General features: G+C 39.9%; 1 protein-coding gene across 1 annotated transcript in view; it reads left to right on the top strand.

Moving 5' to 3' along the window:
- LOC146694066 (uncharacterized) overlaps window positions 1-16,663 on the top strand; it is a 41,432-nt gene that overhangs the window by 19,106 nt on the left and 5,663 nt on the right. Inside the window, exons 6-18 of the mRNA XM_085478686.1 lie at window positions 1,471-1,662; window positions 2,192-2,383; window positions 3,084-3,275; window positions 3,911-4,102; window positions 4,632-4,823; window positions 5,499-5,690; window positions 6,220-6,411; window positions 7,091-7,282; window positions 12,270-12,467; window positions 12,638-12,651; window positions 12,739-12,761; window positions 13,480-13,580; window positions 16,392-16,477. Coding sequence (XP_085334812.1) covers window positions 1,471-1,662; window positions 2,192-2,383; window positions 3,084-3,275; window positions 3,911-4,102; window positions 4,632-4,823; window positions 5,499-5,690; window positions 6,220-6,411; window positions 7,091-7,282; window positions 12,270-12,467; window positions 12,638-12,651; window positions 12,739-12,761; window positions 13,480-13,580; window positions 16,392-16,477 — 1,958 coding nt within the window. The remainder of the gene's footprint in view (window positions 1-1,470; window positions 1,663-2,191; window positions 2,384-3,083; window positions 3,276-3,910; window positions 4,103-4,631; window positions 4,824-5,498; window positions 5,691-6,219; window positions 6,412-7,090; window positions 7,283-12,269; window positions 12,468-12,637; window positions 12,652-12,738; window positions 12,762-13,479; window positions 13,581-16,391; window positions 16,478-16,663) is intronic.

Here is a 16,663-nt window from a genome sequence, read left to right as displayed (position 1 = left end):
AGAGTCCCAGATATAAACCTAGTGGGAGTTTCCCCCCACAGAGGGACAAAAGGACCCCCTGATGATCCTCTAATCGCCTGAGCCAAGGTGTGAAACTGGTTGTGGGTCCCAATCAGCCAGAGTTTCGGGTGAGTTCATTGTGAAACCTGGCCCCACCTTATCATGCGAATTCCTGAAATCAGATGGCTCAGGATGTGAGTGGGCGTTAAGTGCGTCTGGGAAGGGAACTCAAAACTGGATTATAGATGGCAGACAGTTGGTGTCGTAAACCCCCGCCTCTGTTCAAAGATGGTCGCTCACAGTGGACATAAATGGCTTCTTTCACTCCTCTTTCAAACCATCTGTCCTCTCTGTCCAAAATGTGAACGTTAGCATCCTCGAAAGAGTGTCCTTTGTCCTTAAGATGCAGATGGACTGCTGAGTCTTGTCCTGTGGAGGTGGCTCTTCTATGTTGTGCCATGCGCTTGTGAAGTGGCTGTTTGGTCTCTCCAATGTAGAGGCCGGTGTATCAGAAAAACTCAGGAGGGTTTTCTCCAAGCATGACATCCCGGTGCATTTCAGACCCAGCAACACGCTCAGACAAAAACTGGTTCACCCGAAAGACAAAACGCCAAAACACAGACTTAACAATGTGGTGTATGCTGTACAGTGCAGCGAGAAATGCCCAGACCTCTACATTGGAGAGACCAAACAGCCACTTCACAAGCGCATTACAGACTAACTAATAAACCTGCCACATTTGTGTGTATTTTTCTCCCTTAATTCAGAACTCTATAAATGGTAAATGGCCTGTATTTATATAGCGCTTTACTAGTCCTTAAGGACCCCAAAGCGCTTTACATATCCAGTCATCCACCCATTCACACACTGGTGATGGCAAGCTACATTGTAGCCACAGCCACCCTGGGGCGCACTGACAGAGGCGAGGCTGCCGGACACTGGCGCCACCGGGCCCTCTGACCACCACCAGTAGGCATGGGGGGAAGTGTCTTGCCCAAGGACACAACGACCGAGACTGTCCAAGCCGGGGCTCGAACGGGCAACCTTCCGATTACAAGGCGAACTCCCAACTCTTGAGCCACAATCGCCCCACAAGCGATACCATATTTTATAAAAGATCTGCCATGTCTACAGTGCTGTTGATCCTCCAATAGTTGTCATATAGCAATCCAATAAAATCCAGACTCATAACTGGAGGTGATGACTTTGTCATTTCCTCTACAGCTTTCCATAGTTGCCTCAACAAACCAAAGCAACTACAGTGTCAGATAGCTGTTGTTTTTTTTTACAAACGTCCACAGAATATTGTTTAAACTGAACTAGAGCTAATCATAAGATAATCATTTTACAGTGAAAAGCAGTATTGCAGGATATACTGTACGAGAAACACATAAACACAAAGCTAAACATGAATTAACTATGACTGAAGTATAAGTCTTACAGTTTTTAGTATCTGATTCGTTTTCACAGGAGTGCATAATGTAGGAATTCTGCATTGTGGTCCGAATGATAATAAGAAGAGTCTGGTGAAGAATTCCACTTTCCACCAGTGCTGCGGTCACAACCAGTATGACAACAGGACTCAGTGCTGCTGTGAGAATGAAGGTGTTCTGGAGGTACAACCGAAGGATTCATCTTGCTGTGACAAGAGCTCCACTACAGGTAACTCATTACTTTGTACACTTACATGCAAGCTGTGTGTGACGAATCCAATAAAAACAGTTGCACTTGTTGTCATATTGTACATATGAGTCTTAATGCACATCAGACTTTGGTGAGAAATGTATTTGATTGAGTAAACATCATAGAATTAAATACTAATTAATAAACTTGCCTTTAAAAAAGATCTGCCATGTCTACAGTGTTGTTGCTCCTCCAATAGTTGTCTTACAGCAATCCAATAAAATCCAGACTCATTACTGGAGGTGATGACTTTGTTGTTGCCTCTACAGCTTTCCACAATTGCTTCAACAAACCCAACCAACTATGCTGTCAGTTAGCTGTTTTTCTCAAACCTCCACATAATATTATTTAAAATGAGAGAGCTAATCATAAGATAATCATTTTACTGTGAAAAGCAGCATTGCAATTATTATTTTTACGGTTTTCTCGTACAGTATAAGCTAAACATGAATTAGCTATGACTGAAGTATAAGTCTTACAGTTTTTAGTATCTGATTTTTTTTCACAGGAGTGCAAAATGTGGGAATTCTGCATTGTGGTCCGAATGATAATAAGAAGAGTCTGGTGAGGAATTCCACTTTCCACCGGTGCTGCGGTCACCACCAGTATGACAACAGGACTCAGTGCTGCTGTGAGAATGAAGGTGTTCTGGAGGTACAACCGAAGCATTCATCTTGCTGTGACAAGAGCGCCACTACAGGTAACTCATTACTTTGTACATTTACATGTCAACTGTGGGTAACTCATTACTTCATACACTTACATGTCAACTGTGGGTAACTCATTACTTCATACACTTACATGTCAACTGTGGGTAACTCATTACTTCGTACACTTACATGCCAGCTGTGTGTGACGAATCCAGTAACAACAGTTCCATTTTTTTTTCATATTGTACATATGAGTCTTAATGCACATCAGACTGTGGTGAGAAATGTATTTGATTGAGTAAACATCATAGAATTACAGACTAACTAATAAACCTGCCACATTTGTGTGTATTTTTCTCCCTTAATTCAAAACTCTGTACAAGCGATACCATATTTTATAAAAGATCTGCCATGTCTACAGTGCTGTTGATCCTCCAATAGTTGTCATATAGCAATCCAATAAAATCCAGACTCATAACTGGAGGTGATGACTTTGTCATTTCCTCTACAGCTTTCCATAGTTGCCTCAACAAACCCAACCAACTATGCTGTCAGTTAGCTGTTTTTCTCAAACCTCCACATAATATTATTTAAAATGAGAGAGCTAATCATAAGATAATCATTTTACTGTGAAAAGCAGCATTGCAATTATTATTTTTACGGTTTTCTCGTACAGTATAAGCTAAACATGAATTAGCTATGACTGAAGTATAAGTCTTACAGTTTTTAGTATCTGATTTTTTTTCACAGGAGTGCAAAATGTGGGAATTCTGCATTGTGGTCCGAATGATAATAAGAAGAGTCTGGTGAGGAATTCCACTTTCCACCGGTGCTGCGGTCACCACCAGTATGACAACAGGACTCAGTGCTGCTGTGAGAATGAAGGTGTTCTGGAGGTACAACCGAAGCATTCATCTTGCTGTGACAAGAGCTCCACTACAGGTAACTCATTACTTTGTACATTTACATGTCAACTGTGGGTAACTCATTACTTCGTACACTTACATGCCAGCTGTGTGTGACGAATCCAGTAACAACAGTTCCATTTTTTTTTCATATTGTACATATGAGTCTTAATGCACATCAGACTGTGGTGAGAAATGTATTTGATTGAGTAAACATCATAGAATTACAGACTAACTAATAAACCTGCCACATTTGTGTGTATTTTTCTCCCTTAATTCAAAACTCTGTACAAGCGATACCATATTTTATAAAAGATCTGCCATGTCTACAGTGCTGTTGATCCTCCAATAGTTGTCATATAGCAATCCAATAAAATCCAGACTCATAACTGGAGGTGATGACTTTGTCATTTCCTCTACAGCTTTCCATAGTTGCCTCAACAAACCAAAGCAACTATAGTGTCAGATAGCTGTTTTGTTTTGTTTTTTACAAACGTCCACAGAATATTGTTTAAACTGAACTAGAGCTAATCATAAGATAATCATTTTACAGTGAAAAGCAGTATTGCAGGATATACTGTACGAGAAACACATAAACACAAAGCTAAACATGAATTAACTATGACTGAAGTATAAGTCTTACAGTTTTTAGTATCTGATTCGTTTTCACAGGAGTGCATAATGTAGGAATTCTGCATTGTGGTCCGAATGATAATAAGAAGAGTCTGGTGAAGAATTCCACTTTCCACCAGTGCTGCGGTCACAACCAGTATGACAACAGGACTCAGTGCTGCTGTGAGAATGAAGGTGTTCTGGAGGTACAACCGAAGGATTCATCTTGCTGTGACAAGAGCTCCACTACAGGTAACTCATTACTTTGTACACTTACATGCAAGCTGTGTGTGACGAATCCAATAAAAACAGTTGCACTTGTTGTCATATTGTACATATGAGTCTTAATGCACATCAGACTTTGGTGAGAAATGTATTTGATTGAGTAAACATCATAGAATTAAATACTAATTAATAAACTTGCCTTTAAAAAAGATCTGCCATGTCTACAGTGTTGTTGCTCCTCCAATAGTTGTCTTACAGCAATCCAATAAAATCCAGACTCATTACTGGAGGTGATGACTTTGTTGTTGCCTCTACAGCTTTCCACAATTGCTTCAACAAACCCAACCAACTATGCTGTCAGTTAGCTGTTTTTCTCAAACCTCCACATAATATTATTTAAAATGAGAGAGCTAATCATAAGATAATCATTTTACTGTGAAAAGCAGCATTGCAATTATTATTTTTACGGTTTTCTCGTACAGTATAAGCTAAACATGAATTAGCTATGACTGAAGTATAAGTCTTACAGTTTTTAGTATCTGATTTTTTTTCACAGGAGTGCAAAATGTGGGAATTCTGCATTGTGGTCCGAATGATAATAAGAAGAGTCTGGTGAGGAATTCCACTTTCCACCAGTGCTGCGGTCACCACCAGTATGACAACAGGACTCAGTGCTGCTGTGAGAATGAAGGTGTTCTGGAGGTACAACCGAAGCATTCATCTTGCTGTGACAAGAGCTCCACTACAGGTAACTCATTACTTTGTACATTTACATGTCAACTGTGGGTAACTCATTACTTCATACACTTACATGTCAACTGTGGGTAACTCATTACTTCGTACACTTACATGCCAGCTGTGTGTGACGAATCCAGTAACAACAGTTCCATTTTTTTTTTTCATATTGTACATATGAGTCTTAATGCACATCAGACTGTGGTGAGAAATGTATTTGATTGAGTAAACATCATAGAATTACAGACTAACTAATAAACCTGCCACATTTGTGTGTATTTTTTTCCCTTAATTCAAAACTCTGTACAAGCGATACCATATTTTATAAAAGATCTGCCATGTCTACAGTGCTGTTGATCCTCCAATAGTTGTCATATAGCAATCCAATAAAATCCAGACTCATAACTGGAGGTGATGACTTTGTCATTTCCTCTACAGCTTTCCATAGTTGCCTCAACAAACCAAAGCAACTACAGTGTCAGATAGCTGTTTTGTTTTGTTTTTTACAAACGTCCACAGAATATTGTTTAAACTGAACTAGAGCTAATCATAAGATAATCATTTTACAGTGAAAAGCAGTATTGCAGGATATACTGTACGAGAAACACATAAACACAAAGCTAAACATGAATTAACTATGACTGAAGTATAAGTCTTACAGTTTTTAGTATCTGATTCGTTTTCACAGGAGTGCATAATGTAGGAATTCTGCATTGTGGTCCGAATGATAATAAGAAGAGTCTGGTGAAGAATTCCACTTTCCACCAGTGCTGCGGTCACAACCAGTATGACAACAGGACTCAGTGCTGCTGTGAGAATGAAGGTGTTCTGGAGGTACAACCGAAGGATTCATCTTGCTGTGACAAGAGCTCCACTACAGGTAACTCATTACTTTGTACACTTACATGCAAGCTGTGTGTGACGAATCCAATAAAAACAGTTGCACTTGTTGTCATATTGTACATATGAGTCTTAATGCACATCAGACTTTGGTGAGAAATGTATTTGATTGAGTAAACATCATAGAATTAAATACTAATTAATAAACTTGCCTTTAAAAAAGATCTGCCATGTCTACAGTGTTGTTGCTCCTCCAATAGTTGTCTTACAGCAATCCAATAAAATCCAGACTCATTACTGGAGGTGATGACTTTGTTGTTGCCTCTACAGCTTTCCACAATTGCTTCAACAAACCCAACCAACTATGCTGTCAGTTAGCTGTTTTTCTCAAACCTCCACATAATATTATTTAAAATGAGAGAGCTAATCATAAGATAATCATTTTACTGTGAAAAGCAGCATTGCAATTATTATTTTTACGGTTTTCTCGTACAGTATAAGCTAAACATGAATTAGCTATGACTGAAGTATAAGTCTTACAGTTTTTAGTATCTGATTTTTTTTCACAGGAGTGCAAAATGTGGGAATTCTGCATTGTGGTCCGAATGATAATAAGAAGAGTCTGGTGAGGAATTCCACTTTCCACCGGTGCTGCGGTCACCACCAGTATGACAACAGGACTCAGTGCTGCTGTGAGAATGAAGGTGTTCTGGAGGTACAACCGAAGCATTCATCTTGCTGTGACAAGAGCTCCACTACAGGTAACTCATTACTTTGTACATTTACATGTCAACTGTGGGTAACTCATTACTTCATACACTTACATGTCAACTGTGGGTAACTCATTACTTCGTACACTTACATGCCAGCTGTGTGTGACGAATCCAGTAACAACAGTTCCATTTTTTTTTTCATAATGTACATATGAGTCTTAATGCACATCAGACTGTGGTGAGAAATGTATTTGATTGAGTAAACATCCTAGAATTACAGACTAACTAATAAACCTGCCACATTTGTGTGTATTTTTCTCCCTTAATTCAAAACTCTGTACAAGCGATACCATATTTTATAAAAGATCTGCCATGTCTACAGTGCTGTTGATCCTCCAATAGTTGTCATATAGCAATCCAATAAAATCCAGACTCATAACTGGAGGTGATGACTTTGTCATTTCCTCTACAGCTTTCCATAGTTGCCTCAACAAACCAAAGCAACTATAGTGTCAGATAGCTGTTTTGTTTTGTTTTGTTTTTTACAAATTTCCACAGAATATTGTTTAAACTGAACTAGAGCTAATCATAAGATAATCATTTTACAGTGAAAAGCAGTATTGCAGGATATACTGTACGAGAAACACATAAACACAAAGCTAAACATGAATTAACTATGACTGAAGTATAAGTCTTACAGTTTTTAGTATCTGATTCATTTTCACAGGAGTGCATAATGTAGGAATTCTGCATTGTGGTCCGAATGATAATAAGAAGAGTCTGGTGAAGAATTCCACTTTCCACCAGTGCTGCGGTCACCACCAGTATGACAACAGGACTCAGTGCTGCTGTGAGAATGAAGGTGTTCTGGAGGTACAACCGAAGCATTCATCTTGCTGTGACAAGAGCTCCACTACAGGTAACTCATTACTTTGTACACTTACATGTCAACTGTGGGTGACTCATTACTTCGTACACTTACATGCCAGCTGTGTGTGACGAATCCAATAACAACAGATTTATTTTTTATTTCATATTGTACATGTAGGTTTCCTTCGAATGGAGCCTTAGCTTGACGCTCCGCTTAGTCCCTCTTTCCATATCCAAAAAAAAAACAAAAAACAGTCCTTGATAGTTTTTTCAATATTTACTTCAAAAGTCCAAACAGGTACACAGCAACAGAATTCCAAATTACGAAAACTTATAAAGCTCAATTCAAAATGGATGAAGAGAGATTGCGAGGTCAAAATACCATGTGGCTCCACTCTCCTCTCGCCCAACTTCCTGTTTTTTCTGCACTATCAAAATAAAAGCATACATTTCAAATTAAACTGCATGTAGGCTTCTACATTACCGGCCCCTAATTGTTATCAATGTCTTTGAAACAATTACTCCAAAATCTTTAACTTAAATGAAAAGGTCTATGGCTACATTACTTAACTGAACTTCAACTATCTTAAAGAAATCTTCTTTCACTTTCCTCCCCTCAGAGGAAACTAGTTCTTGACTTTCGAAGAGTGCATCAATTATCTTCAGCTTCTTGCAAAAGGCACAGCTTTGTAACTGGTCGGCCAAGCTCATTGGTCTTGGTCTTTACTTTCACCTGACGCACCAGACCTTTCTGGTCTGGAAAGGTCTCTACGATTCTTCCTAGTGGCCATGAATTTCTGGGTGCTGTGTCATCTACGATCAGCACAACATCACCAACATGGAAATTTCTCTTAGGTGTAGTCCATCGTTGACGCTCTTGGAGCTGCATGAGGTATTCCTTGCACCAGCGTTTCCAAAAAATGTCTGCAAGATATTGGATTTGTCTCCACCTGCGATTTACATACTGGGCATCCTTGTTGAAGATTCCTGGGGGTAATTCTGGCTTAACCTTCAGCAACAGGAGATGGTTGGGTGTTAAAGCCTCCAGGTCATTGGGATCTGAAGATTCCTTTGTAATAGGCCTGCTGTTCATAATAGCCTCCGCTTCACACAGCAAGGTGTGGAGACCTTCTTCATCCAACAGTTGTTCTTTTACTGTGATGTTCAAAATTTTTCTCACTGAGCGGATGAGTCTCTCCCAGCTTCCTCCATGGTGAGATCCTGCTGGTGGATTAAAATGCCATTGGATCCCCCTTTGCTGCAATGATTTTATGATCATACTGGAGTTCCATTCTTTAATTGCTTTCTTTAACTCACTGTTAGCTGATCGGAAGTTGGTTCCATTATCTGAGTACATCTCTTTAACTTGTCCTCTTCTGGCAAGGAATCTTCTGATGGCGTTGAAACACGCATCAGTGTCAAGTGAAGATGCAACCTCCAGATGTACAGCTCGTGTGGTAAGACATGTGAAAATGACACCATATCTCTTTACTTGACTTCTTCCCCTTTTTACCAGGAATGGACCAAAGTAGTCAACACCTACTTTGGTGAATGGAGGGTCATCAGGCAGGATCCTGCATTTTGGTAAATCTGCGATTATTTGTTTGCCAGCACTTCCGTGTAGCCTTTTACAGGTAACACATTTTGACAAGAACCTTCTAATGGCTCCATTTGCTCCAGGGATCCAAAATTTTTGACGCAGATGAGCCAACATGTGATTCCGTCCGGCGTGAGCTGTAACATCATGGGTATGTCTTAACACAAGCTGTGTGATATGTGAGTCCTTTGGCAAGATGACTTGCTGCTTAGCATCATCTGGCATTGCTGCTCGACTCAACCTTCCTCCAACTCTTATGACTCCATCTTGCAGTACTGGAGTCAACTTGTAGAGAGAGCCTTTTTTCTTCACCCTTTGATGTTCTTTCAGCATTGCCAAGTCCTGTTCAAAACTTTGCTTCTGACAGTACTTCACAATTTCCATTTCTGCTTCAGACAAATCGTCACAGGTTAGATTTTTTCCCTTGAAAGCTTTCTTGAATTGGCTCATCCTGATTTCCTCACTCATTGTGCTTGCTTCCTTTCTCTTTGCTATTAATTCCTTAAGCAAACTCTTCAGTTTCATGAACCAGGCTACAGCACGCTTTAGCTTTGTCCAAGATGAGTAGTGATTCATCAGCTGGTCTACTGAGTCTTTGAGCCCTTGCATCTGAATGACATGTGTCTGAGCTTCTCTTTTGACCTCTAAGTCATCAAAATCCAGCATTCTGGGATCTGGATTCTTCGGCCACTGATCTTCTGAGCAGAATAGAAAACTTGGACCCGAAAGCCAATCGCCACATTTTAAGAATGCTGCAACAGTCTGTCCTCTAGAGACATGATCTGCTGGATTCAAAGTGGTATTGACATATCTCCACTGCTGAATGTGAGAATGGCTCAAGATTACTGAGATCCTATTAGAAACAAAGGTCTTGAATCTTGTGCCTTCACTATTCAAGTACTTTAGCACAGCCGTGCTATCTGTCCAAAAAACAGATTCATGCAGTTCTACTTCTAGTTCCTTCTTTAGAAGTTTATCCATCTTCACTGCAACTGTTGCGGCAATCAGTTCCATTCGTGGGATGGTTGGACACTTCAAAGGTGCAACCCTTGCCTTTGCCATTACCAAGGTGGACTGAGTCTCGCCACTTGCATTGCGCAGCAACAGGTAGCTTGCTGTTCCATAAGCGTCTTCGCTTGCGTCAACAAAATGATGCAGCTGCGCAAAGACTGGTGCACCAAAATGCTTTGACTTGATGCTCCTGTCAACTCCAAAGTCGTCAAGCCTTTGCAAATCTGCAACCCACTTATTCCAGCTCTTAATGACATCCTCTGGTAGGGATTCATCCCAGCCGTATTTCCTCCGACATAAATCGTGCAAGATTTTTTTTGCACACAGAATCACCAGAGCAACAAATCCCAGTGGATCAAAGATGGAGCTGAGAAGGGAAAGCAGTCCTCTTCTAGTGTTCGGTCTGTTTTTAAGGTTGATCTTGAACTTGAACTGATCTGATTCAGCACACCACTGAATTCCCAATGCTCTTTCCATCGGCAAATTACTCTCGTCCAGATTCAGAACTTTAAATCCTTGTGCTCTTTCTTCATCAGGAATTGAGTTGAGCAACTTTCTGCTGTTGCTTGACCATTTTGTTAGTCGAAATCCGCCTTTTGCCAACATGTTCCTCAAGTCAGAACACAGGGTGATTGCTGCGTCTTCCTCTGCAATTGACTTAAGACAGTCATCCACATAAAATTTTTTCTTGACTGTCCTTGCAGCTTCTTGACCAAATTCCCTTTCGAAATCAGTAGCGCATTTCTGAAGTGCAAAAGATGCAACACTTGGCGAAGAGGTGGCACCAAAGATGTGGACCAACATTTTGTGTTCTGCAAGCTTCTCCTTGTAATTCCCATCAGACCACCAAAGAAACCTGAGGAGATCTGTATCTTCCTTGCTGACTCTGACCTGATGGAACATGGCCTCCACGTCAGCCATTACTGCCACAGTCTCCTGTCGAAACCTCAGGAGGACTCCCACCAGTGAGCTTGTCAAATCCGGTCCCTGCAAGAGATGCTGGTTCAGCGATGTTCCTTGAAAGCTTGCCCCACAGTCGAAGACAACACGTAACTTTTGCTTGACTGGATGTCTCACTCCATGATGAGGCAAATACCATGTTCGTCCCTCCAGTGACTTACATTCAGCATCGTTCAGTTTGATCGCGTAACCCTTTTTTAGGATATCATCCATATATGCAACATATTCTTCGTAAAACTTGACATCTCTGGTGAATCTTTTCTGTAAGTTCAGCGCACGTTGCACTGCGACTTCTCTGTTGCTTGGCAAGCACAGCGCCTTGCTTCTCACTGGAAGACAAATACTATAATGGCCATCCTCCAGTTTTGCAGACTGAGACACCATGTTCAGAAACTGACGATCTTCCTTGGACATTTCAAGATTTTCGTCTTGTCCCGCATCAGGAAAGTCTTACTTAAACTGTAGCTGCCAGAGCTCTTCCAACCTGGCTACTGATATCCTATTCACAGTCACTTGTGCCAATCTGTTTCTCCCACTCATGTCGCCTCCACTCCTAAGTGGTCCATTTACTGTCCAACCTAATATTGTTCTCACTGCGTAGGGTCCATTGTCCACGCTGTTTACCACCTTAAGCGGTTCCATGGTTTTGGGAACATTCACTCCTATGAGTAATCCAACATCCGCTTGGATAGTGGGAAGTTTCACTTCCGTCAGGTGTTACCACCTGTCAACATCCTCCTGGCATGGGATATTGTTTTTACTTACAGGAATGTGGTCTTGTGCATACACCTCTGAAAGTTTAATAAACTGGCTACCATCCAGACTACTGACTTCCAGTCCAGTCACAATGCAGGTGTTCACAACAGATTCATTTCCCATCGTTCGGAGTGAGATTTTCGTAATTCGTCCGTTCAGGTTCAGTTGTTTTATCAGTGACTCTGTCATAAAGGTGGCTGAGCTGCCTTGATCCAAGAATGCATATGTTGTTACTGTCTTGGTTCCTTTCTGGGCCTTGACACGTACTGGAACGATTGGAAGAATACAATCTTCCTTACCGGCCCCAGTCATGCTGAAAGTTGCTGTTGTTTGTACAAGAGCACTTGATACGAACTGTTGAGCCGCCCCCCTTGCTGTTTCTTCTTGTGAGTCCCTATTGGTGATGTGCAGCAGGGTAGGATGCAGTCGAGAGCATTTGCAGCTGCTACTCATGTGACCATGTTTCAAACAGGCAAAACACAGTCCTATGCTCCTTAAAAACTCAATCTTGTCCTTATGAGGCTTGTCCTTGAGCTTTCCGCAGATTTGGAGGTTGTGTTGCTCTCCCTTGCAATAAACACAAGGTTTGCTGCTTGAAGCAGCATTGCAATTATTATTTTTACGGTTTTCTCGTACAGTATAAGCTAAACATGAATTAGCTACGACTGAAGTATAAGTCTTACAGTTTTTAGTATCTGATTTTTTTTCACAGGAGTGCAAAATGTGGGAATTCTGCATTGTGGTCCGAATGATAATAAGAAGAGTCTGGTGAGGAATTCCACTTTCCACCAGTGCTGCGGTCACCACCAGTATGACAACAGGACTCAGTGCTGCTGTGAGAATGAAGGTGTTCTGGAGGTACAACCGAAGCATTCATCTTGCTGTGCAAAGGAGTCAGCTAACCCTGAAGGTCAGAAATGGTCAAATGCAGTCTCATGCATATCTTACAAATCTATTTAAGATTTAACTCTTAGCTTCATATTTTCTATTAAAATGTAATGACAAATGATGAGTTAATGGCAATTATTTTGGTTTAGTTTAGTTTTCCACTTCAAAAGGCTTTGTGCTTTATCTTTACAGGTTTTCAACAACTGGTAAGATACATACTGCAATAAAATATCATTCTTTTACTTTTTTGTGCAAATATATGAATGTTTGCCTTTATGTTTTATATTTCTCAGACACATGAGCTCCAACACTTTTGGTAAGTAAATGGGTTTTACTATAACAATTTTTACTATAATGTCATATGTAGACAAATGTAAATTTAATCTAGTCAAGATTAACTATCATGCATTCAGGCTTTGTAGGAAATGTTCTACTCTAATTTGAGTTTATTTACAGTTGTGCTCAACAGTGTACATAGACTCATCACTGGCATGAATATCATAGTAAATTTGTGCTTAAATTATTTCTTTGAACTGCTCTTTTTCATGAGAGACTATACAGCACACACCTTTAATAATTTAAAAAACAATGGGTGCACAATTTTGAAATGATTTTTGATCTTCTGTAATCCCCACAGTGCCAAAAGTCTAAATACACCCCAACTAAGTTAAATGTCCCTTAGTAAGTCGCACCTAAACCACATACTTTTGGTAGCCATGAGCAAGCTTTTGGCATAAATTTGATCACTCTTCTTGACAGAATTGGTTAATTAGGGGTTAGTTAATTGAAATTTGTTGGTTTATAGACACACAATTGGCTTTAAGCCTGGTCCACCAATTTCTTTCAGTTGGATTGAGGTCACAGATTTAATCTTTACTGAATGAAATCCGAGTACACGCAGTAAAGTGTGATGCTATCCAGTAGCCGGTAAAAATAAATATACCTGTTAATACTTTCTGTTCTGCTCTGTGGTAGTGTACCAGTGATATGGAGTGGTTTTTGTGTTTATTTTGGCTGTGTTTGTCTATCCACAGCACTGAACCAAACACACATCTCTGTGGGTCGACATGTTACAATCCAAAGACGCATCGTTGCTGTGAGAGACACCAAAAGCCTTTTTGGTTCTGCGCCTCAGGTATTACCGTCTCCATAGCTGTTTCTTTGAGTGAGTGTGTGCCAGGGAAAGTTTTCAAGAACTCTGCATAGTCCTGCAAAAACAAAAACAAAACTAAGAACACTCTTAAAGCTTCCCTGCAGATGTTCTATCTATCATTGATCATTATATGTGACATTGCATCATCCCATGGTTTTTATGTGGGCCTGTAGAGTGAGTTGAATCAGATAAGGAACAGCCCACGCTCCAAGAAAGCAGTTAGAGCTGAGTGAGCAGTTTAAACATGTTTATCTTACGTGCAACCGTGTAAAAACAAAAACTTATTTGCAGCATAAATTTCCCCTAAAGGGAACATTGCATCATTTGCTTTTGTGACACCATCTCATTTTGGAAAATCCCTAGAATGGAAAACTATAAAGAGATAAAATAACAAGCTTAACAGGTTCTATTGACAAGATGTTGACAAGAACTTTCATCTAGGATGATGAAACTATATTATATTATACTGTAACCTGTTTGCTCATTGTGAAGTCAATACCAAAAAACCCTTTTCCAAATGTTTAGGTGAGGGGCATGTTTCCCACTGTGCTGCATCCTCTTGTCTTTTTACACAACTTGTAAGAAATTAGGAGATCAAATAGCTTTTGAAGTCGCATGTTTTCACAGTCTCATGTTTCAAGTGCTAGCCAGTTTTTTGTCTCTTTAGTTTTCCACAAAGTGCCAGATGTTTTTATTGGGTGGCAGATCCTGAGGGAAGCATCAGTTTATCAGCCATGCTTTTATGATAGTTACAGACTGAAAAGAATGCAATCTTATCTGCACGTGTTCCTCCAAAGCATGTTCATTATTAATGGTGCTTTCAAGTTACCCTGGCCCTATGCCTCTATAATGGTACCCGTAAATAACGTTTTATTGGTCCGTATTTAGCTTGGATGATGTTGGCAGCTGAAAGTGTGATTCATCAGTCCAGAGAACAGTTTTCCAGTTAGCCTTATTCTATCTAAAAATAAGCTCAGGCCCAGATAACAGTATAACTAAGGAAAGATCATGGCTATGGGTCGAATAAAATTATTTCTGTTTGATTCAGTAATTCATCCAACACATTGTCATCTATACATGAACTCTTTATGTGAAGTCTTCCTACTAACAGCCATGCTTTAGAACTTTAAGGGTTCCTTTTACAACAATGTGATTAGTCACTTGCAGCAATAGTCCTGACAGAACGTTGATATGTTGTTATGCAAGTCAATAAGGTACTGCATAATACACAGTCTTTTCTCACTTGACCTTCCATATGGACCTCATGCCTGTATGGTGATTTAAAAAAAAAAACCCAACTATAATTATTATAGTGTGTTTAGTGTCAGGAAAGAGTCAGAGTCATCATGGGGTTGAAACGTACCCCAGCTGCAAGGCTCTGTTTTCCAACCAGAGGCAGGATGAGCCCCTGAACAGCTGATCAGTCTGCAGACTAGGACCCAGCACGTTCTTCTTGTGAGGCAACCATGTCAAGCGCTGCACTACAATGACTGACCCTGAACTTTAGTTCAACTACTGAGTTGTTGTAATTTAACTGTAACCGCCAACACTGTTATAAATCCATCAAATCAAATCTGCCACAGAGACAGTTTTAGGCCTTAAGTTAAATGGCTTTTGCCCAAAAAGAGGGACTGTTTTAAAAGAAGTTCACATTGACATTCTTATCTTGGGTGTGTAAATAACTCTGACAGTTAGAAAGTTAGACAAAGACTTTTTTTTTCTAAGGGTTCCCTGAAGACTTTAAATATTTTTTTTATCAAACTTTCAGACAGTGAAGTGTGTCTTTATTTTTCCAGACAGTACATCTTGCCAAGATCAAAATCATGGAAAATGTAAGCTGCGCGGAAGGGTGGTTCACTTACAAATAAAAACTTTTTTTTCTCCCTACATAGAAAAAGATTTCATTGTTCATATTAGCAAAAGGTTAAATTGCTATGGGAAAATGGTCTTGATATTTTCCCCCAGACCACACAATTGAAAGAGCTTCCATCTTTTTGAACCACCCTATGAAAAACATTAAAGCTTTGCAATGAATAAAAAGGGATAACTCAGGATTATCTTTGAATCCAAAAAAGGATGTGCAGCAGCTGGTTTGTTCAAAATCTTGGCATCTATATCAGTTACTGTACTCCACAAAAGACGTTTTTTTTTTTAAAATCACCATATCTTAATCACCATAAGGCATTAACTTCTGAGAGTTTACACTCCCTTCATGTCAAGTATTCCAGTGTGGAGAATTAAAGCTCTAAGCCCGGAGGTGGAGGGTTTTAAACATGTGGTTTGGTCTTTCCATAATATGTGAGCTGTTCAGAAATGTCTGGTATGCTTAACAGCCCACATCAGGGTGTGTAGTGTTAACCTTTATCCTTTTTTTTTGCATTTTCCTGCACTAGTTGAGCACTCAAAACACTTTCTACTATAAATCCCTTTCACCCAGTCACTTACATGTAGGACTAAGCACTTTTATCTAACATTCAGACACACTCACACTACCGTGTATGCATCAGTGGTAACTCAGTATCTTGTTCACTATCTTGCCCAATGAAATGCATAGTGGGGACAGCTCTTCTACCAACCTAGCCCCAGATGCCTCCTACAAAGACTTGGAAACCAACCGAATTCCTTTATTTTATAGTCAGTATTTTGCAAAGGAGGGAGAATAAAGCAACTTGTGTGTAACAAAGTTACACACAAGACATCATTAATCGCAACATGTTTTATTTTTACTGCAACTACTATCTCTTCTTTCCACCTAACCCCAACCCACCCCAACCCTCACACCTATCTGTTTAGGTCAAAGCAAGGCCAGGGTGTATGACCCACGTATAGAAGTCTGCTGTGATGGATCCGTATTTCGATGCAAGCCGTGGCTAGATCAAGTAATGTACAAATTGTTTTTTGGGTTTTTCTTTTCCTTTTCTGGGCCTGCCCAGCTGTTTGTGTTTTTTAATCAGTGTAAAGTGCAAAGCTCAACAGTTTTAATCTCCTTTTCTGTAGGAAAATGAAATCAAGCTTTCAAATTATGGCTAAAGCCTAAAGCACTGTTTCCTTAAAAAAACAAAAGG

This window comes from Copadichromis virginalis, linkage group LG14 (genome assembly GCF_057382275.1).
Source record: "Copadichromis virginalis isolate Kocher_CV1m ecotype Utaka linkage group LG14, C_Virginalis_male_GT1.1, whole genome shotgun sequence".
Classification (NCBI taxonomy): Eukaryota; Metazoa; Chordata; class Actinopteri; order Cichliformes; family Cichlidae; genus Copadichromis; species Copadichromis virginalis.
Note: the sequence above shows the minus strand (reverse complement) of the source record. Positions and strands in the feature narration are given on the sequence as shown.